Source organism: Sorex fumeus, unplaced genomic scaffold (genome assembly GCF_029834395.1).
Source record: "Sorex fumeus unplaced genomic scaffold, SorFum_2.1 ptg000005l, whole genome shotgun sequence".
NCBI lineage: Eukaryota > Metazoa > Chordata > Mammalia > Eulipotyphla > Soricidae > Sorex > Sorex fumeus.
This window is the reverse complement of record NW_026606062.1, coordinates 8,823,538-8,849,852: the sequence shown is the minus strand read 5'-3', so window position 1 is coordinate 8,849,852 and position 26,315 is coordinate 8,823,538. Positions and strand designations below refer to the sequence as shown.

At 59.7% G+C, this 26,315-nt stretch overlaps 1 protein-coding gene across 1 annotated transcript; it reads right to left on the bottom strand.

Annotated features, from left to right (window-relative positions):
• Positions 1–460: 460 nt before the first annotated feature.
• SAG (S-antigen visual arrestin) lies at positions 461–25,874 on the bottom strand. The gene is made up of 15 exons (XM_056121934.1): positions 25,800–25,874; positions 22,275–22,335; positions 19,270–19,314; positions 17,497–17,690; positions 16,185–16,244; positions 14,544–14,620; positions 13,154–13,289; positions 11,695–11,779; positions 9,861–9,933; positions 8,270–8,407; positions 6,776–6,853; positions 5,642–5,665; positions 3,245–3,300; positions 1,122–1,131; positions 461–566 (listed from the first exon to the last, which is right to left on the bottom strand). Exons 1-15 carry the CDS (start codon positions 25,872–25,874, stop codon positions 461–463), a joined length of 1,218 nt encoding a protein of 405 aa, XP_055977909.1.
• Between the last annotated feature and the right edge of the window lie 441 nt (positions 25,875–26,315).

Sequence of the window (26,315 nt, the reverse complement as noted above, 5' to 3'; positions counted from 1 at the left end):
CGGAAGTCACCACACCCCTTTATTCCCACTCCCTTCAAGGGGGCCCCCAGGCTTCCCCTAGGCCTGAAGAAAGCATCCTGGGGGCCAGAGTGATAGTACAGCGAGTAGGGCGTTTGCCTTGCACGCGGCCGATGCGGGTTCGATTCCCAGCATCCCATATGGTCTCTTGAGCACCGTGAAGAATAATTCCTGAGAGCAGAACCAGGAATAACCCCTGAGCATCGTCGGGTGTGACCCCTCCCCCCCAAAAAAAGCATCCTGATTTGGGAGCTTCTCACCTCCTTTCTGAAAGTTCCCTTCCCCCACCCAAGACACTGAGACCCTGACAGCTGCCACCTCTGTCGATGACGTCACCCAGCCTCCCCAGCAACCCAGAATCACAGCGGGGGCGCAGAAAGGATGAGTTTTATTGTTGTGGAACATGACAAAGTTTCGGGGCATCGGCCCAGCTGTGGCCACCTCACTCGTCCATGGGCTCCTGGTCTTTCTTCCCGTCCTCGGGCTCCACAGAGTCTTTGAGGTTCTGGCGGCCAAACTCTTCAAACACCAGATTTTCGTCCTTAAATCTGAAAACAAAGAACATTTTGGTCTGGGCGGAGTCTTTAAGCTTGAGATGAAATCGCTTCAGGAAACGGTCCCTTGGTCTTCCCAGAACCTGGGAGCAGGCTACTGTCCGGGAGCTATTCAGGGGGACTCTGGAATAACCAGACACATGGCCTCAGGGTAACCACATGTGTGTGGCGTGCACACGTGCCTGCATGTGTGTGTGGTGTCCTCACGGGTGTGCACACTGCATACGTGGCATGAAGCATGGCTGGGAGCGTGCACAGGTCACATGGGGGGCGTGTTTCGCGCATGGCCCGCGGCGTACCTGCACGTGTGTGCACTGTGCTGTGTGCATGCATGTGAGTACACAGGGAGCACGTGTGTGTACAAGGGTGCACGAGTGTGGGGTGTCTCACGGGCTGAGGGCATGTGGGGGTGCGAGTGTGAGTGTGTGTGTGCACGAGGAAAGCAGGGTGTGAGCCAGGACTGGCGGCACGCGGAGGAACGCAGAAGGGGAGTATGAGCGAGAAGGGGGTCCCCGCACACAGGCAGCCCACCCCGCGGCAGGCACTCACCTCTCCTTCGCTGTCACGACAGGAAGCAGGGGGAGGGACACAGAGAGGCACCGTGAGCAGAAACACCCCCCAAGTTCCTGCCCTCCCCACTCCCAGACGGAAGTCACTACCCCATGGCAGTTAGACCCCCCCTTTCTTTTTTTTTTCTTTTTTTGCTTTTTGGGTCACACCCAGCAATGCACAGGAGTCACTCCTGGCTCTGTACTCAGGAATTACTCCTGGCGGTGCTCGGGGATGCTATGGGATGCTGGGGATCGAACCCACGTTGGCCGCGTGCAAGGCAAACGCCCTCCCTGCTGTGCTATCGCTCCAGCCCCCCTCCTTTCTTTTAAAGGGGCCTGTGGGGTCTCTCTCTTCAAAGCCTGTTCTCTGGAGCCTGTCTAGACCAGTGTCCCCCCGGAGGCCCCCACAGCCCCACTCCAGATCTCTCCAACCCCGCATGCGGCTGACAGGGAGTTCTGGGCGCACTGAAGCCTTGGCCTGCTCCAGGCCCCCGGCAGCTCCCTGCTGGCTGAGCACACCCGTCTCTCCTGGGGGTCTTGCAGACGTGTGTGCCTCTAGATAAACTGCCCCTAAATGGGCTGTTTTTGTTCTTTTCAGCTTCCTGTCCACCTGGAACCCACCGGGGGTGGGGGTGGGGAAGAGCCAGGCAGAGCTGAGTTAAACACATGGCCGATGGCGGGAGGCATGGCACAGCGGGGCGGGCGCTGGCTTCGCACACAGCTGAGCGGGGTTCAATCTCCAGCGCCGCACAGGGTGCCCTGAGCATCCCCAGGAGAGACGCCTCAGAGCCAGGAGGATGCCCTGAGCACCATCAGGTGTAGAACTTCACGGGGTTTGGGGAAAAATCAACATCACAATGAGAGCGGTGTCCACGTCTGGGGTGGGGGGTGTCTGTGAGGGTCTCAGAAGCAACATCTGGGCCAGAACAGCCTGCCCACCCCCTGCCACCTTCACTGAAGAGGACCTCGGAGGCTGGTGGCAGGGGGGAGCTGGCTGGGAAGGGGCTCTTGGCTGGTGGGGAGCTCCCGGGGGCAGCCAGCTGCAAACGACACATGACATCTCCTTGTCACCTGGCCCCACTGTGGAGGTGCTTCTTTCCATGTTTGGGGACCACACTGGGCAGCACTTGGGGGCTCAGGGATCACTCCCCTAAACGTTCTTGCTAAATTGAAATCCAGATCTGGCCATGCAGAGCTTTTGCTCTAGAATTATTTTCTAGGGGCTGGAGAGATAGCACAGCGGGTAGGGCGTTTGCCTTGCACGCGTTCGACCCGGGTTCGATTCCCAGCATCCCATAGGGTCCGCCAGGAGTAATTCCTGAGCCCAATGACCCAGGAGTAACCCCTGTGCATCACTGGGTGGGACCCAAAAAGAAAAAAAAGAAAAACTTCTAAGAATGATATTTCAATTAAGAACTGCATATATTAGGGGAAACGCCCTAACACCCAAACGTAGGGCGTTTGCCTTGTGTGCAGGCAGCCCGGCCGAGTCCGGCAAGCTACCGAGAGTATCCCGCCCACATTGCAGAGCCTGGCAAGCTCCCCGTGGCATATTCGATATGCCAAACACAGTAACAACAAGTCTCACGATGGAGACGTTACTGGGCCCGCTCAAGCAAATCGATGAACAAAAAGAGGACAGTGCTATAACAATGCTATATGTTAGGGGCTGAATAGTACAGCGGGTAGGGCGTTTGCCTTGCACGCGGCCAACCCGGGTTCGAGTCCCAGCATCCCATAGGGTCCCCTGAGCACCACCAGGAGCAATTCCTGAGTACAGAGCCAGGAGTAACCCCTGAGCATTGCCGGGTGTGACCCCCCCCCAAAAAAAATAAATAAAAATTAAAATAAAATTAAATCCTTTTCTAAAGAATCTAAAAGGGATGAAAGAATCCTGGTCCCGGAGCAGGCATTTGCTGTCCTCTGTCTGGTGGTGGTGGGTGAGCCCCTCTGCCCTTGCCCCCTGTCCCCTGTCCCCCAGCCCGCCTAAACCCTGGCCCCGGCCCTGGGGAGCAGCAAGTGGCTGCCTGCCCGGGGTGCCTGACCACACCCCGCTCAGAGATGTGGGCCCAGGAACACTGCTGGCCACCAACCAGAGCACAAGGGGATGGGGGGACTGACCTGAGTCCTCCGGCTGGGGGTGCATGAGGCGGAAGGGCACCTCTGTGGCCACCTCGCTAGGGAGAAGAAGCAGAAGACACATGGCGACAGACCGACACACAGCCCGGCCTGAGCAGGGCGGCCGCAGGGAGATGGACGCTGGACCAGGCTCAGAAGGGAGGTCAGGCCAGGGCCACGCCGGGTGCTGCTTGGGGAGCCCATGTCATGTGGGGCTCAAATCCAGGGCTCCCACATGCGACACAAGTGTTCCCACCCTTGGAACTAGCTCCCCAGGCCCTCAACTGGAATTTTAAAAATTCCTTGGGGTCCAGATATTTCTGTAGGTCTAGCCCAGGTGGCTGGAACTTTTCTATCAACTTCCTCCCTCACACACACACACCCTCCCCAGGGTACTGTGTGTGTGTTATCTGGTGTCACCTAGAGTTATCGGGAGATGAGACGTGAGCTCCTTGACAGATGCTCATTTTCTAAAATAATTTTTGCAAAAGTGCCTTTTTTGGTGTGTGTGTGTGTGTGTGTGTGTGTGTGTGTGTGTGTGTGTGTGTGTGCGCATGCATGCGTGAACATAGAGTCCAGGATGAAACTCAGGGTTTTGCACAGCAAGGCAAGTGCTACCCGATCAGCCCCACGCTTAGTCAGGCTTCCTTTTATTCTGAACACTCCAGCAGTGCTCAGGAGGTCTCGGGGCGCCTCCTGGCAGTTCGCAGGCAACCAGACCAGGGGTCAGGGCCAGGGTATGTGGACCCCCCTCCCCCGCCAAGCTGAAGCAGCATCTCTGAGTGACCTGGTGTATGAGTTGGTAGGCAACAAGGAAAGCAAATTATTTACAAAAGCAGGCAAGAACAGAGCAAGGGAACAGATGCCCTCAGGCCCTGAACATGGGCATGGTAACAACGAGGAAAATGTCAAAGAGGAAGCTTGAAGCAAAATGTACCAACCACTGATTGCACCAAAGGTGTGTTAGCAACCCCGGTGAGCAGCCTCCTTGAAACCTTGGAGCACCTAGAGGGAAATTGCTTCCCTAGACAGGATGCCGACTGGGTCTTGCCTATAAAAAATCGGGTTTTTTGGTTTTGTTTTTTGTGTGTTTGGGGGACCCGCCTAGCAGTGCTTGGGGCTCACTCCGGGCTGTTCCTGGGGCACCCCATGGGCACCTACCTGCTGCCCTGTCATTCCAGCACCATAAACCCCCCCTTGCAGACTGTGGTCACAGCCTGTGTGTGTGATGGAACAGGGGGCCTCCTTCATACCTCTGAGATGCCACCTTTCCTGGTCAGAGTTTTGTAACATTCAGACCGTGTGGTACTAGACATTACCCAGGGGACCCCCAAGAGGTGCTGGGTGCCTCCAGGGCTGCACCCAGGAGGCTCAGGGACCACGGTGGGTCCGGGGATCAAACAGGGGTCAGCTGCCTTGGACCCTGCACTCTCTCTGCAGGTCTGGATTGTACACTTCACTTATTTATTTGATGTGTTTAAAGATAAGGAAGATTTGCCTGGGTTGGGGGTTTGGGCCACATTTGGAGATGTCTCGGTGCTACTCCTAGCTCTGTGCTCGGGAACAGGTTACTCCCAGCACTGTGCTCAGGGAGGTGCTTCAAGGACTGCCTGGGGGTGCTGGGATGCTCCTCACCCAAAGCTGTGCAGAAAGATGGTGCAGTGGGCGGGGTACCTGCCTGGCAGGCCGTTAACCTGGGTCCAATCATTTGAACCACATGGGGCCCTGGGAACACCAGAAATGACCCCAGAGTGCAGAGCCAGGAGACAGCCCTGAGCACCACTGGGCGCAGGCCCTCCCCTCCAGAAAAGTTCCACAAAAATAAGAAAGCTAAAGTGGCAAGTGAATCGCACATTCACTGCACACAAAAAGCACTAGAACATACATGTGTGTGCGTGTGTGCACGTTGTATATGTGTGTGTGAGTGCATAAATTGTGTGCATGCGTAAGTGTGCATATGCGTGCATGTGTGCATGTACACATGTGTATGTGTGTGCATTTGTGAGTGTGCACATGTGTGTGCGTATGTATGCGTGTGTGCGCATGTGTGCACATATGTGCATACGTGTGTGCATGTGTGTATGCTTGTGTATACAGGTGCTTGTGTGTACATGTATGTGTGTGTGTGTGCATGTGTGAGTGAATGCATGTGTGTATGTGTGTGCATACATGTGTGAGTGTGTGCGTGTGTGTGTGTGTGTGCATGCCCTAGTCCAGGCAGAGGCGTCAAGGACATCCTGGACATCATCAGGAAGTCTGTCCCAAGCACCACCGAGGCAGCGGCATGGCTCCCGCGTGCCTCTGAGCTCTGCCAGGAACCCTCTGCTGGTGCCACATCAGAGCCCTGAGTTGGCCCCTGAGGTGGCCAGAACACAGCCGGGAAGGCCTGGCCGGGCTTACCTGGAGGTGAGTTCTCCCAGGAAGCTAGAAGAGAAACGCAAACAGTGGGGTGACTGCCCCAGCACTGGCACCCCAAACCCGTGCACGGTGGGTACCTGCTGCCCGGCACCCCACTCTCCAGCCCCGCCCAGGACTTTCTCTTTTTCTCAAGCACAACACGGACAGCTGGCCGAGGCTCAGGCATGAGCATGCGGGGGGCAGGGAGACAGGCCAGCGGGCGGTTTGATCTGGTCCCCATCCAGCGCCCAGCCCGGCCGGGAGAGCTTCCTGGTCAGGAGAGCAGAGCAGAGCCAGGACCCAGCCCTGAGCGCGGCCGGGTGTAGCCCAAAAACCAAACGAGGAAGTTTCCCCGGTCCGAGTAGGATCCCCACTGCAGGGAACCGGCTGTGGGGAAGCCCGTGCCCGGCTTGCTGTGCCCCGACGTGGGGTCCCGTCTGCTAAGTGGAACGCTCATGCCCGGGGCAGTGGAATCTGAACGGCCCAGGACAGTGGGTGCTGTCCCCTCGGGTCGGGTTAAAGGCACAGAAGGAAGGTCCATCACAGCTGGGGAGCTGGGAGCCGGCTGTGCTCTGGGGAGGAAGGGGACTTCCTGGTGGGGTGGGGATGCCTGAGACCACTTTCCTTCTCTCTTAGGGGCGGGGGCTCACTGCCAAGCTCAGAGGGTGTGCGGCTGCCTGGGTGAGTAGTGATGGGGGTCCCGGCCCCTCTGGGGCTGTGCTGAGCCATGCTGCACGGACCCTGAGGTGCCAGGGATGGAACCAAGGCCGGTACGCCGAGGCCTGCCTGGGTCCCATTGGACAACTCCCCTCTGGCTCCACAGGGTAGCGCTCAGCCTGGATGCCCCCCTGAAGCCCCCCTGAGGCTCCCCGTGCCATCTGCACTGCTCTGGAGAGTGGGGGACCTCCTCCTTTCCTTTTTTTGGGGGGATGGGGGTTTGGGTCTCACCCAGTGGTGCTCAGGGCTTACTCCTGGTTCTGTGCTCAGAAATCACTCTCGGCATGTTCAAGGGGCCCTATAGGGTACTGGGGATCAAACCCGCATCAGCTGCATACAAAAGCAAGTGCCCTGGCCCCTGTGCTATGGCTCTGGCCCACCTTCTCATCCCCCGACTCGCTGCCCCCGGCCGTGACTCACCCGGACACCGTGAGCTTCACCTTGATCTGATACGACACTAGGATGCCCAGGACCGTGCGGTCGATGCCCTCCTTCAGGCTGGGAGCGGGAGGAAAATGGGGTGTGTAGGGCTCAGAGCAGAAGCCGGAGCCCCCAGCACCCCCATGAGGACCCCCAGCGGCTCACCAACCAGGGCGCGCTCGGCCAAGCGGCCGAAGCTCCAGAACTTTCCACTCTGGGGGCAGGGGTGCCCTTCCTACACTGCTGCTTGTGCATCCCTGGGGGGGTCAGAGGGCAGAGTGCCTCCGGATGCTTCCTGCTCTGCCTCTCCCATCAGCCACCGGTCAAGCCCATCCAGAGTGGGCGGGGATCAAGCCCACCCAAGGGCTTTTCCCGCCCAGATTCCCTCCCAGGCCCAGGCTTCCTCCCAGCGCCCTGATGATACTGGAGCGAGAAAGAACTTTTTGGTTCCAGGCACGGCAACGGGCAGCCTGGGAGAGGGTCCTCCCTGCCTCTGTCGGGTGCCCCCAGTAACTGGCCAAACCCATCTGCCTGGAGCCAGGAGGCCAGGCTGAGGTGGTCAGAGCTTCGCAAGAAGTCACTGAGCGGCCAATGAGGAGCTTCCGGAAGGTCCAACCTGGGGACCCTTCTGGGGACAGACGGGAGCTTCCAGGCACAGAGGCCCATCACTCGGCCCATGGTGCCCGGTGCAGAGAGGGGGTGCAGGGCTGAGATGCCCCTTCTCCCTGTGTGCACTCTTCCATGGTGCCCAAACACAGGCCCCCCTTCCTGTCTCCGTCCCCCACAGTCCCCAAGGATTCACAGGCCCCTCCTGAAATCGGCGTTGCCGTCAGAGCTGAGCGTGGGGCTTTCCCGCGGGGTCACAGGGGGCGGGAGGGGGCGGGCTTCCACCCTGGTCGAAACCCCCCAAATTCTCCAGGCGCACCAGCAGGCCCGCTCTGGGGACCAGAAGCCCCCAGGGACTAGGGCACAGTCGTGGGACTCAGCTGTCCCCTGTGTCTCCTAGGTCAGCGGCCATAACTGCGCTCCCCAACCCCCACGGCCTGTAGCCCTCGGGCCCTTCCGGGTCTTTCTTATTTGGTTTGGTCTTGGGGCTGCGCTGGGTGGATCTGGGGGATGCCCCACCTGTGGCCGTGGCCCTCCCTCCGGGGAAAGAAAAGTACTAGGGACTCCTGGGGGCTCACCGGCCCCCCACATCACCTGCCCCTGGAGACTCACCCTGCCCCCACATCACCTACCCCTGAGGGCTCACTCCACCCCCCATATCACCTGCCCCTGGGGGCTCACCCTGCCCTGGCACATGACCTGCCCATGGGTGACCTGCCTGTGGGGGTTAACCCCACCCTGGCTCCCCTGGGGGTCTCACCCCACCCCCCCAGCAGGCTCTCTTCCCACAGGCAGGCGTGGACACTCCCAGAGAAGTGGGACAACCATCTGGTGGGCGGTTTCCAGGCCCCCCAGGGTGGCCCCTCCCCTCCCAGACCGAGGCCTTACATGGTGCTGGAGGCCAGATTCGTGTCTTCGTGCTTGATCTTCCCGTCCAGGGCGATGCCCCGCCGCTCGAGGTTGTTGGCCAGCAAGGGCAGCAGCGTGAGGGTGGTGGTGAGCGTGCTGTTGGGCGGCACCTTCTCTCTGCAGAGCAACCGGCCAGCGGCCACTTCACCTTGGAACCGGGAGGGCTTGGACCCACGGCCCCTTGCCCGGCACCAGGCACGGACACCAGCTCTGGGCAGCTCCTGACCCCCGGCCCGGGGCCAGCGGGGGGCTCTCAGGGATGCATGTCCCCAGCGAGCTGTGTCCATGGGCCTGCCGCACCCGTGCTCGGTCCCAAACCCAGGCTCTGGGAAAAGTCGGCCCTGACCTGCAGTACTGCCCTCTTTCCGCACCCTGGAGCTGGCCACAGCTGGCCACCGCAGGCGTGGGTGTAACCAGAATCCTGCTGTGGCCCCAGTGGCCACTTCCTAGGGTGACCCCTGCTTGCTGAGACAGGAAGCAGGTGCTGAGGAGCCAGCAGGAGGCCAGCAGGTCTGTGCCAAGGCCCTGGGGCCGCCCTGGCCAGTCCCAGCCCTTAGGGGGCCTGACCTGACCTGAGGAATTCCCCAAAGCGTGGGAACTGTGGTCTGGGGTCACGGGTCTGCCGGCTTCCCAGAGCCTCTGGTCTGACATTCACAGGCTGGGCCCAATCTTCAGAGACCCTAGAAGGGCTCCAAGTGACGGGAAAATGAGCCCGGAGACCCAGAGAACGAGAGGGGATGGGAGGAGGCGAGTCTAGGCAGTTTTTTCAGCCCAGCCCAGACCCCCCACTTCTACCAGCTCCTAAATCTGGTTCTATTTTGGGTAACAGTCATCCCAGGTGGCCTCTGGGCATTATGTAACCCGATCTTGCTGAATCCGTTTGTCCTTCCTCTAATCCGGCAACAGCCTCGGGCCAGGGCACAGTGGGGGAGGGGCTGCACCTGCAGCTGGCTGGAAGGAAGCCCAGCCCTGCCCCCACAAGGCCCGCTGGTCTCCCCCCAGTCCTCTCCCTGCCCCCCACCCCAGGAACCCCCGGGGCTCTGGCTCCCATTAAGGCACCAGCTGGGCGCCAGCCCCAGCCCTGACCCAGGGACCCTGGTGCAGCACAATGAGAGCAGGTGAGCCCGGTGGCCAGGCAGGGAAGGTTGTTTGCTTCTCTGCTCCTGGGGCAGAAACAGCATCCAGTTCCTACCACCTCATTCCAAAGACCAACAGAAAGCTCTAGAATGACAGAATGCACACACACACACACACACACACACACACACGAGATCCTTTCGTGGGGCATATCTCCAAACACACACACACACACACACGCACACACACACACCCGAGATCCTTTCGTGGGGCACATCTCCAAACACACACACACACACACACACGCACGCACGCACGCACGCACGCACACCCGAGATCCCTTCAAAGTGGGGCACATCTCCAAACCCTGGTGAGTAAGAGCCAGACAGGACCCAGCTGGTGTGGGGAGCCTCAAACAGCAGTCAAGGGGAGCGGGACGCAGGGGCGGGGCTGCCCCCCTTCCCCCAAGATGCAGAACCCAGGGATCACTCACTGTGTCTCCTCTGAGGCCACAGGCTTGACGTAATAATCACTCGAGTAGAGAACCACATTGGCCACCTGCTCCACTGGGAGGGGGGGAGGGATCTCAGCAGGGCTTTGCGTCTGTTTGGGGGGTTCCCCTCCCTGCCTCGGGGTCACATCCGTCCTCCTGTCCCCACACCCCGGGGCTTCCTGCTCCTGTTTCCAAGCCTGCCCCCAGCCTCCTCTCCTGGTATTTTCCCCCTGGAAAGGGGACCCAGGCCAGCTGGGGGCAGCATGGGGCCACCCCAGGGCCGTGACTCTGCAGTCAGAGTCGAGGGGCTCGGACCTCCGTTTGGTTGTGGCTGGGGGCTAAGGCTTGGTCTCCCCTGACCGCCACATCTCTGTGCCAGCGAGCAGAGGTGACCGCCTATCATTTACACACATAGGACGGCAGGATGTGAGAGGTGATTTTTTAATCTCTGTTGAAATCAAATTTGAGCATTAAAAAACAACAGGGGCTGGAGCAATAGCACAGCGGACAGGGCATTTGCCTTGCAAGTGGCTGACCCGGGTTTGATTCCCAGCATCCCATAGGATCCCACGAGCACCGCCAGGAGTAATTCCTGAGTGCATGAGCCAGGAGTAACCTCTGTGCAACACCGGGTGTCACCCAAAAAAAGCAAAAAAAAAAAAAAAAAAAGCAACAAGCAAAAAACCACCTTGTGGGTAGTGCCTGGCTCTGTGCCCAGCAGAGAGGGCGCGGTTAGCACCTTCAGGAAAGCCACGGGCACCTCAAAAACCAGCGGCTTTGGAGTTGGGGTTCCAAGGACCTCAGCAGAGAACCTGAGACCAGGTCTCTGGGGACGCTTTGAGTCTGACCAGGCCGTGGGACTGTTTGGGCCTGACACTGGCTCCCGGCCCTGACAGCTTAGCTGCTGCCCACAGGATAACGCGGGAGGGAACCAGCGTTCCGCATAGCTCTGATGGCCACGGCAGGGTGGACCCAGCCAGCACCACGGGGTTTCTGGCGTTGGCCTGTCTGCTCCCAGGCAGGCCTGGGGAAAAGATAATCGTCACGCCCAGGAGACCATGGCAGCCCAACTGGCCTGTTGTCACCAACAGGGGCCGCTTCATGGCACCTTCCCGCCAGCTCAGACGCGGCCAGGCGCGGCCATCTGGTCTGGGGGTGGCGTCCCCGCAGACCCCTCTGTGGGCCTCGCACCCAGGCTGGGTGCTGGCTGATAGGGACTTAGGGGCCTTACCCAGTCGGGGCCCACAGCCCACGGTCCCTGGCTGAGCCCTCCCACACTTGGGACAACGGAAACGATGTCTGGGCAGGGGAGGGAAAGTGCCCAGGTGCTCCCTGAGATCTGCCTCTGGGTCCCCCTGTCGTGGACGCCAAGGCCCTTTCCTATTGGGGTGCTGGGCCGAGGACAGCCCGAGCCAGGCCCTTCCTCGCCTGGGGTCCTGCAGACTCTGCTCACGGCGGCAGAGGCTGGGGGATGGGGGACAGGGGACCCCAGGAACATGGCCAGACCCGAGCTGACTCCAGGACTCAGTTCGGCTGGTCCCTGTGCCGTTTCTATTGTTCTGGGGTCACACTTGGCAGTGTTCAGGGGTCACTCCGGTAGGGCTCAGGGACCAGATGGGGCCGGGGAGAAACTCAGGGCTCCCTCAGCCTGCAGCCCTGTCCTCTCAGTTGGGCCCCCGTCCCGCCCCGGAGCTGAGGGTGTCCTGTCCCAGAGCTGAGGGTCCCTGCCCAGAGCTGAGGGTCCCTGTCCCAGAGCTAAGAGTCCCTGCCCCAGAGTTGAGGTGGTCCCTGCCCAGAGCTGAGGGTCCCTGCCCAGAGCTGAGAGGTGTCCTACCAAAGGCTTTAATCTTCTTCACTGTCTTCTCCGTGTTGTTGGTCACGGTCACCTTCACAGGAATAGGCTCCCCGTGGAAATAGATCTGAAAGGGTCAGCGGAAAGGTCAGCAGAGGGGACAGCCCACGGCCACCCCATCATTCCCAGAGCAGTTAAAGCGGGCCCACCCTTGGAGCACCCACGTCCGTAGGAGAAAGGGCAGGAAGGCTCTGCGGCACGAGCGCTGGCCCCAGCCTCAGGGCCCCACTGACTCTGCCAGGGTGTCTCTAGCAGAAGCACAGCTTTGGGGTGGCAGAAAGAGAAGAGTGGACGGAAATACGTGGGGTGTCCCCCTCTTCTGCCATGGTCCCCCAGGCTCAGAGCCTGGACAGCAGGCTACCCTCCCCCATTCAACAGGTGTCCACTCACACAGGTCATGGGCTTCCATCTACATGGGTACACGATGCAAGCTGGGAGCTCCTGTCTGCACACCTACACGCACACAGCCCATGGGTACCAACACTTGTGCATGCTTGTTGGGGTTCGCAGGGCTTCCGAAAACCCCAGCAGGAGCCCCGGACAGGTGACATCTGCGGGGACACGGCCACCCCACTGCTCCATGAACCGTGAAGTCAACCCCACTAGTGTCACACTATATTCGAGACAGGATGGATTGACCCTCCTGCCTCCCATCAGTCCGAGTGACCCCAGCCAGTGACTCAGTGGCCAGTGAGATCCACCAATCACAGTCTCTCGGGCAGCGAGCTCCACCAATCACAGACGCTCAGGCAGGGAGCTCCACCAATCACAGTCTCTCGGGCAGCGAGCTCCACCAATCACAGATGCTCGGGCAGCAAGCGCCACTAATCACAATCTCTCGGGCAGCGAGCTCCACCAATCACGGATGCTCAGGCAGCAAACCCCACCAATCACGGATGCTCAGGCAGCAAGCTCCACCAATCACAATCTCTCGGGCAGGGAGCTCCACCAATCAGTCTCTGGGGCAGCGAGCCCCACCAACCACAGATGCTCGGGCAGCGAGCCCCACCAATCACAGACGCTCGGGCAGCGAGCTCCACCAATCACAATCTCTCGGGCAGGGAGCTCCACCAATCACAGTCTCTGGGGCAGCGAGCCCCACCAATCACAGACGCTCGGGCAGCGAGCCCCACCAATCACAGACGCTTGGGCAGCGAGCTCCACCAATCACAATCTCTCGGGCAGGGAGCTCCACCAATCACAGTCTCTGGGGCAGCGAGCCCCACCAATCACAGACGCTCGGGCAGCGAGCTCCACCAATCACAGATGCTCGGGCAGCGAGCTCCACCAATCACAATCTCTCGGGCAGGGAGTTCCACCAATCACAGACGCTTGGGCAGCGAGCGCCACCAATCACAATCTCTCGGGCAGCGAGCTCCACCAATCACAGACGCTCGGGCAGCGAGCTCCGCCAATCACAGTCGCCCGCGGCTGGGGTTACCTCCTTGCCGAGGGAGACGGAGAGCTGCAGCGGCTTGTCGGACATGAAGAACTGCCAGGCGGCCTCGGCGCAGGGCTGCGGCCCCATCTGCAGCGGCGCGTGCTGCACCTTGCGGACCAGCAGGCGCACGGAGCTCCTGCGGGGCACACGCGCCCCTGAGCGGGCCCGGCCTAAGCCGGGGGACCCCCACCCCATGTGGGGGCGCCCGAGTCCTCCGGGGGCGTCCAGGGCTGCGGGTGTCGGGCACCCCGGGGAACCCCGACTGTCAGAGTCTGGAGGAACAGCCCCGGGGAGGTGGGGTGCAGTGGGGTGGGTGGGCGGGCGGTGCCAGGGGGCCCCACCCACAGGACCGTGGGGCCCAGGAACTCCCCCGGTGACCTTGGGCCCCCAAGCACAGCCCATAAAAAAATACAAATAAAATGGGAAACTTCATGTTATTTATATCTTATTTTTAAAAAATATAGGTCATGGGGGCTGGAGCAATAGCACAGCGGGTAGGGCGTTTGCCTTGCACGCAGCTGACCCGGGTTCGATTCCCAGCATCCCATATGGTCCCCCGAGCACCGCCAGGAGTAATTCCTGAGTGCATGAGCCAGGAATAACCCCTGTGCATCCCCGGGTGTGACCCAAAAAGAAAAAAAAAATTGGTGATGGGGGGATTTGGGGTCATAGCCAGCAGAGTTCATGGGCTCTTCCTGGCTCAGTGCTCAGGGGTGACCCCTGGCCGTGCTGGCGTTGGCACCAGGGTTAGTGGGTGCAGAGCTAGTGCCTCAACCCTTGTGCTATCTCTCCAGACTCTGGAAAGAAATTCTAGGGCTGGAGCAATCGCATGGCCGGAAGGGCGTTTGCCTTGCACACGGCTGACCAAGGTTTGATCCCCGGCACTCCATAGGGTCCCCAGAGCCGCACCAGGGGTGATCCCTGAGCACCGAGTCAGGAGTAAGCTCTGAGCACAGCTAGGTGTGACCCCCAAAACAAACAAAAATCTACTCTGGGGGAGAAGGGCCACACCCAGTGATGCTCAGGGGTTACTCCTGATTCTGTGCTCAGGGGTCACTCCAGGTGGGGCTCAGATGACCCTCTGGGGTTCCGGGAACTGAACCCGGGCCGGCTGCATACAAGGCAAGCGCCCCCTTGCTGCCCTATTGCCCCAAGTCCACATAAGAGGAATTCTGAAAGGAGAAACGGGGGGCTGGGGAGGGCTCGCCCTTCATTTCTTCTGTCCTTCCACCCCATAAGTCACTGCCTCCAAGCACACAGGCTCTGCCCATGGTGCCATGGCCCGGCTGCTTCCCCCTGGGCCCCTGGGAAGGGCCGGCACCCTGAGCCGGAAGGAAGGGCGAACTCTCCCCGACAACTGCACCGGGACCCCATTCCCACGGCCACTCACTTCTTGGGGATTTTGTCTTGATCGTCAGCGTCACCGTCTGTGGCGAATGCCTTGACCTCGAAGTCCACCCCACAGCACTGCCGAGCAGAGGACACGGGCGTCACCCCCGCCCACCCCTGCACCGAGGTGGCTCTCACGGCACCCTCCTCCTCGGCCCTCCGAACACTGGGGCACCGCCTGGAGTCCCCCAGCAAAGATGCGATGGCATCAGCCCAGGGACGGAGCCGACTCCACAGGCCGCCTGCCCCACCCCCATTCAAAGCTCCTTCTAAGAGACGACCCTGGGGTAGGCAGGGAACCCCAAAACACCCAAGCAGGGGCCCCGAGGCCCCACCGTAGCCACACGAGGCTGAGTTGGGTGGGGGTGCATGTTGGGAGTGACCCCAACTTTTGAAAGGAAGCTGGAAATCAATTTTTGGAGGCTGTCGGGGGTCTCCTAGTAGAACTCGGGCAGCCCAGAGGCCACCTCTGTTGACACAGGCAAAGCCACAGAGCAGGCGGGCCCCAGGGCCAACCGAGGGTGCGGGGATGGAAGGCAGGGCCTCTCGGCCCTTTGAGGATTCCCGGGCCCAGGGTAACACTGGCAGCAAAGGCTCCCACTGCACAGTGACCAGGAGTCAGCCCAAGTGACAGTGAACAAACGCCCTGGCCTGGTCCCCATCACTGCCTCTCGCTCCAGCATGGGGTGGACGTGGCGGGACAGGAAGCCGGTGATTGGGAAGATTCTACCTACTCTGGGTCACAGACATACTCGCTCACGCGCTCCAGTCGGCTCAGCCCACTGCCCCCAGTGCGCTCCTGGCCTCCTGACCCCGTGTCCCCCCGCCCCGCCTCCTCCACACCTCCTCCTGGACTCCAGCCCCCCTCCCAGAACAGACAAGCCCGCAGCACTCAGCTTGGCCGGAAGTGTCCCCCACTCTGTTTCTGTCCTCCCCAACCCAGCGCCCCCCGCCCCGTGCATGCAACCAACCCGGCTTCGATGCCCGCATCCCCTGTGGTCCCCGGAGCCCCACCAGGAGTCATTCCTGAGCGGGAGTAACCCTGAGCACCCCGGGAGTGACCCCAAAACAAAAACCAAAAACGGAAGAAGTGAAGTGTACCAGGATCCCAGCAACGGGACATGCGGGGGCCCTGCTGACAAGGGCTGTCCCCCTAGGCCCCCTTCCTCGGTGCCTCTGACATCACAAGCGCTAGCGGGCAGGACCCCCCAGGTCCAAACCCTGCCCCAGCCCTGTCAGTGGCCGCTGTGAGCTGACACCCCAGCCCCTGCTCCCTGCCTCGGCAGCCTTTGGGCCCCTCCTTCCTGATGCTTGGGGGGGCCCCCTGCTCCTGTTTCTTCCTCTCTGCACTCGGTCCCTCTGCTTCTGTGTCCCAACCCCACCCTTGCCAAGTGACCCCCAAAACTCAGGTTAGACCCGTTGTTCGGACCCCTGCCAGCAGCTGCCCAAGCCGGCGCTCAGGGGACACTCGGGCTCAGAGACAGCCACAAGAGCGCTTGGCACACCTCGGAGTCACCCTCTCCAGCAGAGGCGACCTTCAGCCGGCTGCCCCTGCAGGCAGGGCCCCCACTTTCCCAGGGGCGTTGGGCGTTGCTCCTGTCTGGGATCCTGCTCGCCTCATTGAAGGGACAGACAGACGCACCTTCCCCACGTCCTGCGGCGCTGGCTGCAGCATCACGGAGCAGGGCAGGTAGTCGGGGAACTGCGGGAAGGACAAGCAGGGGGCCGTGAGGAGCCTGCATCGGGGGTCGGGACCCTGGGAAACGCAGGAGGTGCCCCCAAAGCTCCCCCCACCATTTCCTCTGAGGCCCGGACAGAGCTTCGGGGAAGCAGAGGCCTTGGGGAAAACAGTTCTGCTCAGGACCATGAGCACTGTCACGGAGCACTTTCTAGAAAGGACCAAGCAGTGTGGTTGGTCACTGCCTCTGCTCCCCTGGCGGGGGCTTGGAGGGTACATCCCAGCCTGGCCCTGTTCCCACTGCAGGCTCAGAATTTGTGCTTTGGGGACACTGAACTGAGAGCCCCGTTAGTCCCAGAGGGCCACATATGAGCTGACATGGCGCCTCCGACTGTTAAATTGCTCCAGAATCCTGGGGCCAAAAACAGGCGCTCGGGGTCATTTTCCAAATGATTGGGGGGGAAAGGCTGTGGGCCAAAGAGGCCGGACAGGGCGGAGGCTCCTGTCTTGCAGGTGTGGGTTCAGCCACATGGACCCCCCCCCCGGTACTGTGGGGAGCGCCCCAACCCTCCTGCCAGTCCCCGAAGCAAAATGAAAATAACGGGCCTTCACAACACCCAAAAGGAGAGAGAGAACAGAGGGGAATGCCCTGCCACAGAGGCAGGGTGGGATGGGGGGATGGGGGGTGGGAGGGATACTGGGATCCGTGGTGGTGGGAAATGGGCACTGGTGGAGGGATGGGTGTTTGATCATTGTATAATCGAAACCCAAGCACAAAAATTTGTAAGTCTACAACTGTACCTCATGGTGTTTCGCTAATAAAAATATGAAAAAAAAAAGAAAGAAAGAAAATAACGGGCCTGAGTAACAGTACAGCGGGCACTGGCCTTGCACACGGCCAACTCAGGTTCAATGCCCGGCACCCCATAGGGCCCCCTGCCCCCAACGGGAAATGATCCCTGAGCACAGAGCTAGGAGTAAGTCCTGAGGACCGCCGGGCATGACCCAAAACCCAATAATAACTGTAACAGTGGAAAACAATGGAGTCAGGAGCTAGTGGTCACCACCCCGTCCCTCCCCGGGTCTGCTCCCCTCTCCCTGCAGCCTGGGACCCGGCAAACGCCTCCTCCCAAACCCCCAACCCCCAGGGCCCCCGCTGCGGGGTGCCTTGGTGCCGTGGTCAGGCGTCTCGGCCTGCTGGAGGGTGGAATCTCTAGACTCATGGATGAGCCGCCAAGGAGGGCAGAGGATGCCCGGTCGCCCCCTGGGCACCCACCGTGAGCACGAAGGGGTACGTGTGTTCCCCCAGCTTGCGAATCAGGCTCTCCTGCAGCTTGGTGGGCGCGCCGGCGGCCCCCATGGGTGGGAACACCTGCACCCGCGAGAAGTACAGGTCGCGGCGGAAGGTCAGGCCGATGACGTCGATGTCCTCCTGGCCGTAGCGGAAGGCGCAGGTCAGGGACACGTACACTGTGGGCACAGGCGGGCGGGGTCAGGAACGCAGGAGAGCCGGGCCCCGCGTGGTCACCCAGGGGACCCGGCCACGGTCCCTCTGCGTTCGTTAGAGACCAGGTGACAAAGCAGGTGACAAAGCGGGGGGCCAGGCCAGTCAGCCCAGGGGACCCCGACTTGGCTTCTGTGGGGGCACTGGAGCACCTGCCAGGTCTGCGCCGAGGGAGGGACCCCAGGCACCCACAGTGAGGGAGGGACCCCAGGCACCCGTGCTGAGGAAGGGACCCCACAGTCCCCACACTAAGGGAGGGACCCCAGGCACCCACAGTGAGGGAGGGACCCCAGGTACCCACGCTGAGGAAGGGACCCCATAGTCCCCACACTAAGGGAGGGACCCCAGGCACCCACAGCCCCATGTGGAACCCGGGATGTGAGCACAGGCAAAGCTGCTCGTTGGACACCAAAGACTCCCAGACCCCACAGCTGCCAGAGACCCTCAGGGCCGCCGTGATCCAGGGCAGACACAGTGAATCAGGGGTTTCACACCCTCACACCCCGCCCGGATCCGCCCCTCTGGGAGCTTTGCTGGAGCTCTTGGACCTGAGACCCCAGCCCAGGGCTGGCCTCAGTCGGCGCCCAGAGACTGCGATCCCTGAGACGGAGCCCCTGAGACTCAGATACCCTGAGATGGATCCCCTGAGACCTGGGACCATGATGGCCGCAAAGGGAAAGTGGACGCCCTGCTCCTCTACACTCACGTTCACATATCTTCCCTCTCTCTCTCTCTCTCTCTCTCTCTCACACACACACACACACACACACACACACTCTCACAGATACTCAGTCTCATTCACACTTTCACACTCACTCATACTCTCATCCACACGCACACGCTCACTTTCATACACATTCACACACTCACCCACTCTTACACACACACACACACACACTCTCACAAACTCACCCTCACACACTCATACACCCAACTTTCCTGCACGCTGTTCCCCACACACACTTTCTCGTACACTCACACTCTCTCACTTTAACATACTCACAAGTTACATTCTCGTCTACTCTTTCACACGCAGTCACACACACTCACACACGCTCACAAACTCACTCCCTCACACATGCATTCACACACTTGGATCTACACACATTTGATCACACACTTAAATGTATATGCACACATTCTCTTATAAACACACACTTTCTCACACATCCACACTCACACATCCACACGCACATACATACTTGCACACACACGCATTTTCTGGGTTTTCGTTTGCTTGGATTTTGGTTTTGGGGACACACCCGGCAGTGCTCAGGGCACAGGGATTACTCCTGCCTCTGTGCTCAGGGATCACTCTTGGCCAGCTCGGGCTGCCGAGGATCAAACCCAGGTTGGCCGTGTGCAAGGCAAGAGCGCTACCCGCTATACTATCGCTCCGGCCTCATCACACATTTGGAAAACACACTGAGACTCACACACTGACACATACTCTCACGCCCACGCACACTCTCACACAACACTCACGCATGCGCACAGCCTCCCACTCGCACACCCTCGGACACACACCTTTGCACGCTGGCTTACCTTTCTTGCCCTTCACCAGCTCGGGGTCCACCAGTACGACACCATCTGCGGCAGAGAGAACAGGAGAGGGGGAAGGGAGACCAGAGTCTCACGGAAGCGGACACACGCGGGCACATGCCCAGGGTCGCAGGGACAGGAGGAGAAGGTTCCGGAAAGCAGCGGCACCCAAATTTCCCCCACCCAGACATGCCCGCTGCTAAGGTCCTGGAGCAGAAATGTCCCCGCCATGTCTGCCCACAGAAATTGCTTCTGCCAAGAAAACAAGCCCCTTGGGGCTGGAGCGATAGCACAGCGGGCAGGGCGTTTGCCTTGCACGCGGCCGACCTGGGTTCGATTCCCAGCATCCCATATGTTCCCCCGAGCACCACCAGGAGTAATCCCTGAGCTCAGAGCCAGGAGTGACCCCTGTGCATTGCCGGGTGTGACCCAAAAAGCAAAAAAAAAAAAAACAAGCAAAAAAAGAGAAAACAAGCCCCTTGTCCACATGCTGGGAACATCTCCTCACCCGCTCTCAGCTCTCTAACGAGGCATGGAGACTGCGCTCATTCTGATTTTGGTGGTGGTGTGTGTGTGTGTGTGTGTGTGTGTGTGTGTGTGGTGGTGTAGGGGTGGGTTGGGCTGCCTCGCTCAGGGCTGACTCCTGGATCTGTGCTTGGGGATCACCCCTGGCAGGACTCAGGGACCCCTGCAGTGCTGGGGTAGAACTGGGGTGGGCCACATCAAGGCAAGCACCTTCTCTCCCGTACGGCCTTGGGGTCTCTCCAGCCCCCCGATTCCGGCTTCTTCAGCCGCCCTCTGCTGGGCCTGCGGGCTGCTGCCACATTCCTCCATCCTGTCCCCAGACACAGCGTCTCTCCCCGGCCTAGACGGGATGTGGCTTCTGAGGCCACGTGACTTCCAGGAAGCTGGGCTGAGGGCCGTGTCCTCAGGGCCAGAAACGCCAGCTCTCGGCTCTCCGTGCTCTTCCCTTTTGGGGCATAACTTTGGCGCTGAGATAATTTTAGAGTCACAGGAAGTTGACGGACAGTAAAGGAAGGTCCCGTGAGGACGAGGCCTGTTCCTTCCAGCCGGTCCACCACCTTGGACCACGGTCAGCCAGGAGCAAACCGGAAGCAGTTCAGGCTTCCGTGGAGGGCTCAGGCCCCTTCCTTGCCCTGGAGATCCAGGTGACCCTGACAATCGGATCAGACCATTCCCGCCCCATGAAGGTCTCCCTCTGGTGACCCCCGTATGTCACCCCGATTCCTCCCATCCTCCCTGGGAATGAGGAGGAGACACAGCCCAGGGCCTCTGGGGACTGGCTTAGCCCACTGGGCACAGGCCCTCGGGACTGGCAGCTCCTCTTCTTCCTCCTCGTTGCTCTGAGGCTCCCCAGGACATGCCCAGTGTGGGGGACCCTTCCCTGACAGGGAGTTTTGGTGTGTCCCCATTTGGTGCATTGACCAATGAGCCTCTGGAAGAACCTGGCCCCCGTTTTAAGCAAACGTTTCTCTTTTCCTTCTCAAGCATTCGCTTCTGCGCTGGGCTCGATGCCTGGCGACGTAGCAGCTGCCGCACACGGTACATGGCTTTAGTTTTTGTTCTGGGGCCGCACCTGGCAGTTCCGGGGCTCAAACCCGGGCCTCCTGCACACAGCAAGTGCTCAGTATCTGCTATCTGCTGCAGTATCTCTGCATGGCCTGGCTGGTTTTCTGATTCAGTTCAATTTTCCTGGGCTGGTGGAGAGATAGTACAGCAGGGAAGGTTCTTGCTTTATGCGAGGCCAATGTGGGTGCCACCCCGGCACCCCATATGGCCCTCTGAGCCCCGCCAGGAGTGATCCCTGAGCACAGACAGAGCCAGGGCTAAGCCCCGGGCACTGCCAGGCTTGTCCCTAAAAACAAAATTATATATATATAATAAAGTAAAGTAAAGTAAAGGCCCTCCCGTTGATCATCGATTTGCTCGAGCAGGCCCAGTAACGTCTCCATTGGAGACTTTGTTGTTACTGTGTCTGGCATATCGAATACGCCACGGGGAGCTTGCCAGGCTCTGCCGTGTGGGCGAGATACTCTTGGTAGCTTGCCGGGCTCTCCGAGAGGGGCGGAGGAATCGAACTCGGGTCGGCCATGTTGGCTGCGTGCAAGGCAAACGCCCTACCCGCTGTGCTATCGCTCCAGCCCTTATATATATAATATATATATATACATATATATGGAGGGATAGCACAGCGGGTAGGGCATTTGCCTTGCATGAGGCCGACACGGCCGACCCGAGTTCGATTCCTCCGCCCCTCTCGGAGAGCCCGGCAAGCTACCAAGAGTATCTCGCCCACACGGCAGAGCCTGGCAAGCTCCCCGTGGCGTATTTCATATGCCAAAAACAGTAATAATAAGTCTCACAATGGAGACGTTACTGGTGCCCGCTCGAGCAAATCGATGAACAACGGGAGGACAGTGCTACATATATATGTATATACATATAATATTTTTCCCCTTGCAGCACCAGGGAGGATCAAACCCAGGGTCTCACCCAGGTGGGGTAGGTATTTGGGTTTGTGGAAACTTGCCGACCATCTGTGGAGGCTGTGCTCCCGGGCGCCCCCTTGCGGCGGGCTGGCCCACCGTTCCACATCCTCTCCAGGGTCCCTGAGCCTGTCACAGTTATCCGGCCAGGTGGGCAGCTGAACCTGACCCTGCATCAAGGTCTGGTGGCATCGGTGCCAGCCAAGTGGGTCAAGACCCTTCGTGCCTTCTGTTTTCTAACTGGATCCTCTCCCCCTGCTCAACAGCTCCTTGTGTGGTGCTGGGGATCACACCCAGGACCTTTCACGTCACACGCAAGGAACAACGTGGCCTCGCGCTGAGCAACACTCCCCCCGCGCTCCTGCTGGACTGTGGGAGAAATTAGTTTATTCTCGCTGCGTGCACCCACCTACACGCACCCACCCACCTACACACACACACACACACACACACACACACACACACACACCCCATACACACGTCCCTCCAGACCCCACTTACCCACGGGCTCGACCTTGTCCACGTGGTCTATGTAGTCCCTCTTCCCCAGGTAGATGGTCACCTGCGGGGGACACCAGGCGTGGCAGCGCCAGGACTCAGCGAGCAGCGGGTCTTGCTCTGGCCCCTCCCTCTACAGCCCAGCTTCTGCCTCCACCCCCCCAGGTCCCGTCATCTGCTGACCACTCGGATCCACCTGCCGCCCCCGCCCGGGTCCCTCACCCTGCACTGGGGGTCCCCGAGAATGCAGGGTCTGGCCTGTCCCTAGGGGAACTGCAGGCTAAACAGGAGGCAGGAGTGTTGGGGTGAGTCCCGGAGGGGCTTCCAGGTGAGCCTCTGCACAGGAGCGGGCGCCCACACTTTGAGAAGAGGGAATGGGGGGGCAGCTGGGCGGCCGAGGTGTCCCCCCCAAGTTTACTGGTCCCCCCACCCCAGTCCGCTGTTTCCAGCAGTTTCCCGGCAGCGTTCACCGCCCCCTTGTGGCGGGTCGTGGAACCGCACCCCGCCTGGCCCCTTCTTCCCGCGCTTCTTTCTGCATTCTCATTTCTCTCCCTCCTGCACCAGAATCTCTGCTGCTGGCGTCGGGTCCCCTCCCGTGTCTACCCACCACAGTCGCGTCCTGGCGGGCCCCTGTGCCTTCCGGGGGGAAGGGCACACAGCTGGCAGGAGGAGGGCACTGACCCATGAGGGTGCTTTGCTTTGTCTGGGGGCCACACCCAGCAGTGCTTAGTGCCGTGGTCAGAGCCGGGGCTGTCCATGGTGCTGTCTGGGGGACAACTGGGGCTCACGAGAGCTCAAACCCAGGGCTCCTGCCCTCAAAGCATACGCTCCGCCCTCTGAGACATCTCCCCGGCTCCCAGGGGCTGCTTTCTGGGTACAAAAATCCAGGATATACAAAACCCAGCGCCAAGAGCAAGCCGCTGGTCTTGCTCCTCCGCAATTCAAGACTTAGTCCTCTGGGTACGGTTTAGAGAGTGAAAGATTGAGGGGACCCCCACTTGTTCCCCCAAAGGATCAGAGTATGTGATAAAAATGAAGGTATTGGGGCTGGAGAGATAGCACAGTAGGTAGGGCGTTTGCCTTGCACGCGGCTGACCCGGGTTCGATTCCCAGCATCCCATATGGTCCCCTGAGCACTGCCAGGGATAACTCCTGAGTGCAGAGCCAGGAGTAACCCCTGTGCATCGCCGGGTGTGACCCAAAAAGCAAAAAAAAAAAAAAGGAGGTATTGCTGGGGCTGTATCTCAGTGGCCCTGGGTTTGATCCCTGAGTCCACGAAAATCACAAACAATCATGTTTCTCAGTGCAGAGAGGCGAGGGCAGCCAACATCTGCAGGAAACCTGCTTCTCTCTAGCGGCCTGAGAAGAATCAGAGTTTCCGCGGGGTCTCGAACAGGCTTTGGATCTCGATTCTAAACCCACATCCTCCAGTGTGCTGTCGCAAGTTTCAGGATGTGCGTGGACTGGTGAAATACCGCCGGGCCCCGGGGACTGCTGGAAGGCATGGGGCAAGCAGAACCCAAGGCTCAGACAAAGAAGGAAAACGGTCTGCATTTCTGCAGAGAGAGATGACTGCTTTTCCTGCTAGGTTGGGTTCTGTGAAACTGAGGACAGAAAAGAAATCCCACCTACGCCTCCTTATTTCCCTAACGGGGTTGAACAGATGTTGAACGGGTGGTTGGTGGGGGTGCAGAGCCCCTGGGGGCAGCCTAGAAACACCTCCAGAGGCTGGAGTGGGCTGAAGCTCACGGTCACATCTAACGTGGCCCCAAGGGAGTCAACGGGTTCAGCTCTGACAAGGACACAGGTCTTTTTTGTTTGTTTGTTTTTCTTGCTTTTTGGGTCACACCAGCGATGCACAGGGGTTCCTTCTGGCCCTGTAGTCAGACATTACTCCTGGTGGTGCTTGGGGGACCATACGGGATGCTGGGGATCGAACCTCGGTCAGATGCGTGCAAGGCAAACATCCTACCCGCTGTGCTATCGCTGTGGCCCCAAGGACAAAGGTCTTAAGGAGCCTGGGGGCCAGCAGGCTAGCACACAGTGGACAGGAAATGACGGGGAGTGACGGGGCTGCCCAGTGGCCTGAAAGACCCTGTGAGGTCTGAGCACTCAGCAGCTGGGCTTGGGGCTCAGAGGGTGGAGTTGGGTGGATCCAAGGTTTGGCTGACCCCAGGCAGGGAGTGAGTGACAGACAAGGGCCCGAGTCGGGGACAGGGGCTGAGAGGACATGCTGGGTTTCAGCTGGCTGGCAGAAGGCAAGTGGGGCGGGTGAGGGAATGGGAGGCCGAGAGTTGGGGGTCAGGGAAAGTGAAGGCTCAGGGGGCTGGAGTCTGGAAGAGATGCGAGGGGTGTGGCTGTGTGTCCCTCCCTCCGGGAGACCTGCCAGTGTCCCCAGCAGATACCCAGGAGTGGGAGAGTCACAGCCAAGTCAAATCTGGTAGGCCTCAGCCCTGGCCCAGCCCAGTGGAGTCCCCTGGGTGGGGGTAGGCTGAGCCCAGCACCCCACATGCCCACACCTGCCTCCGCTTGTGTTTATACACCTTGGCCCCATGACGGGTCTCAGCGATGCCACAGCTGAACCGAACCTGACAGCCCCGAGATGCCACCGTGGTGTGGGATCACCCAGTGACACTGCTGGAGCTTGCGGCCACATATGCAGCCACGCAGTAGCTCCAAAGCCCCCAGCACCGACAGCCCAGTAGGAACACAGAAAACGAAACGGAAACCCTGAGTAGAAGCCCACTAAGATCAGTGTGTGGAAACAAAAGCACCGAGATCCAACTCACACCTAACAGCTCAGCAAACCCTCAAGCAAGGGCTTCAGGAACACCAGTCTGAGAGACACGTTACAACAAGCAACAGAAAGTCGATGATTTTGTTCCTGCTAAGGGGGTCGGCTGGGGGTGGGTGGGTAACTTGGGATATTGGTGGAGGGAGGGTCTCGCTGGTGATGGAATTAGGGTGGGGATATTGAAGACCTGAAACTGTTAGACTATGACCATTGTTAATCGTGGAGTTGAAATTAAGTTTCCGTCCAATAGAAAATAAAAAAAAAAAAAGAACAGGACAGAGAGACACTCAGCGTTTCCTGCCTCCTTGTTCCTGATGCCTGAGGAACAGCTTGGTTTTCTCTTTGTCCTTTTTCCCCCCCAATTTTGGGGTTTGGAGCAGCACTGGGCTGTGCTCAGGGCTTACCCCTGACTGCTTGGGGGGTTCCTGTGTGGTGCTGGGGATGGAACCGGGGTCAGGTGTGAATGAGCTCCAACGCCATCACTTCCTGTGTGATTGCTTCAGGCCCAGATCTGTGACTTTGGGTTTTGGTCTGGGGTTATACCTGGCAGTGCTCGGAGCTTACTCCTGGCTCTGTGCTTAAGGATCATTCCTGGCAGGGATTGGGGGACCCTGTGGGGTTCTGGGTATAGAACCCTGCCAACTGCATGCAAGGCAAGTACCTTACCCACGGTCCTATGTGACGGCCCCAAATCTGTGTCTAACCAATGCCTCCCCCCAGCCCGTGCCACTTACTGACTTGTCCCGGGAGACCTTCTTGAAGATGACACAGTCGGGTGCAGCCTTGCCGGGCTTCGTGCTGGCTGCCATGGCCCTGGCCAGTGTCTGGTCCTGCGGTGTGCTAGTGAACGGATCCTAGTATAAAGTCAAGAACATTCTGGGATAAACCCACTCCCAAAGTGCTCTGCGCTTCCTCCAGCATCTCTCGACATCTGTTTTTGGTAAAAAAGAGTCTTAGCCTATTGGGGATTTGATTCTCACCTGATAGGCACACCCAGTGGGTTCAAGGCCCTATTTCTGGCTGTGCTCAAAGATCCATCGTGGTGGCCTGGAGGGACCCTCTGGGATGCTGGGGAGGAAACCCTGGTCGGCTACAGGCAAGGTAAGTGTTCTACCCACTGTTCTATCACTCTGGCCTGACTTTTTTTTTTTCCAAATGGGTTTCCTTCTTCTTTTGTTTTTGGGGGTTGGGGCCATACCCAGTAATGCGTAATCCTGTGCATGGTGGGGGCTCCCTCCCAGCCGTGCTCA

What these genes read in the sequence shown, in the direction of transcription:
- SAG (XM_056121934.1), bottom strand. Translation starts at nt 25,874, where the DNA reads ATGGCAGCCAGCACGAAGCCCGGCAAGGCTGCACCCGACTGTGTCATC. An exon ending in CGCCGCAGGACGTGGGGAAG is followed by an intron (nt 14,621 to 16,184) that starts GTGCGTCTGTCT and finishes TCTGCTCGGCAG; the next exon opens with TGCTGTGGGGTGGACTTCGA. An exon ending in GTGGCCTCAGAGGAGACACA is followed by an intron (nt 8,408 to 9,860) that starts GTGAGTGATCCC and finishes GTTGCTCTGCAG; the next exon opens with AGAGAAGGTGCCGCCCAACA.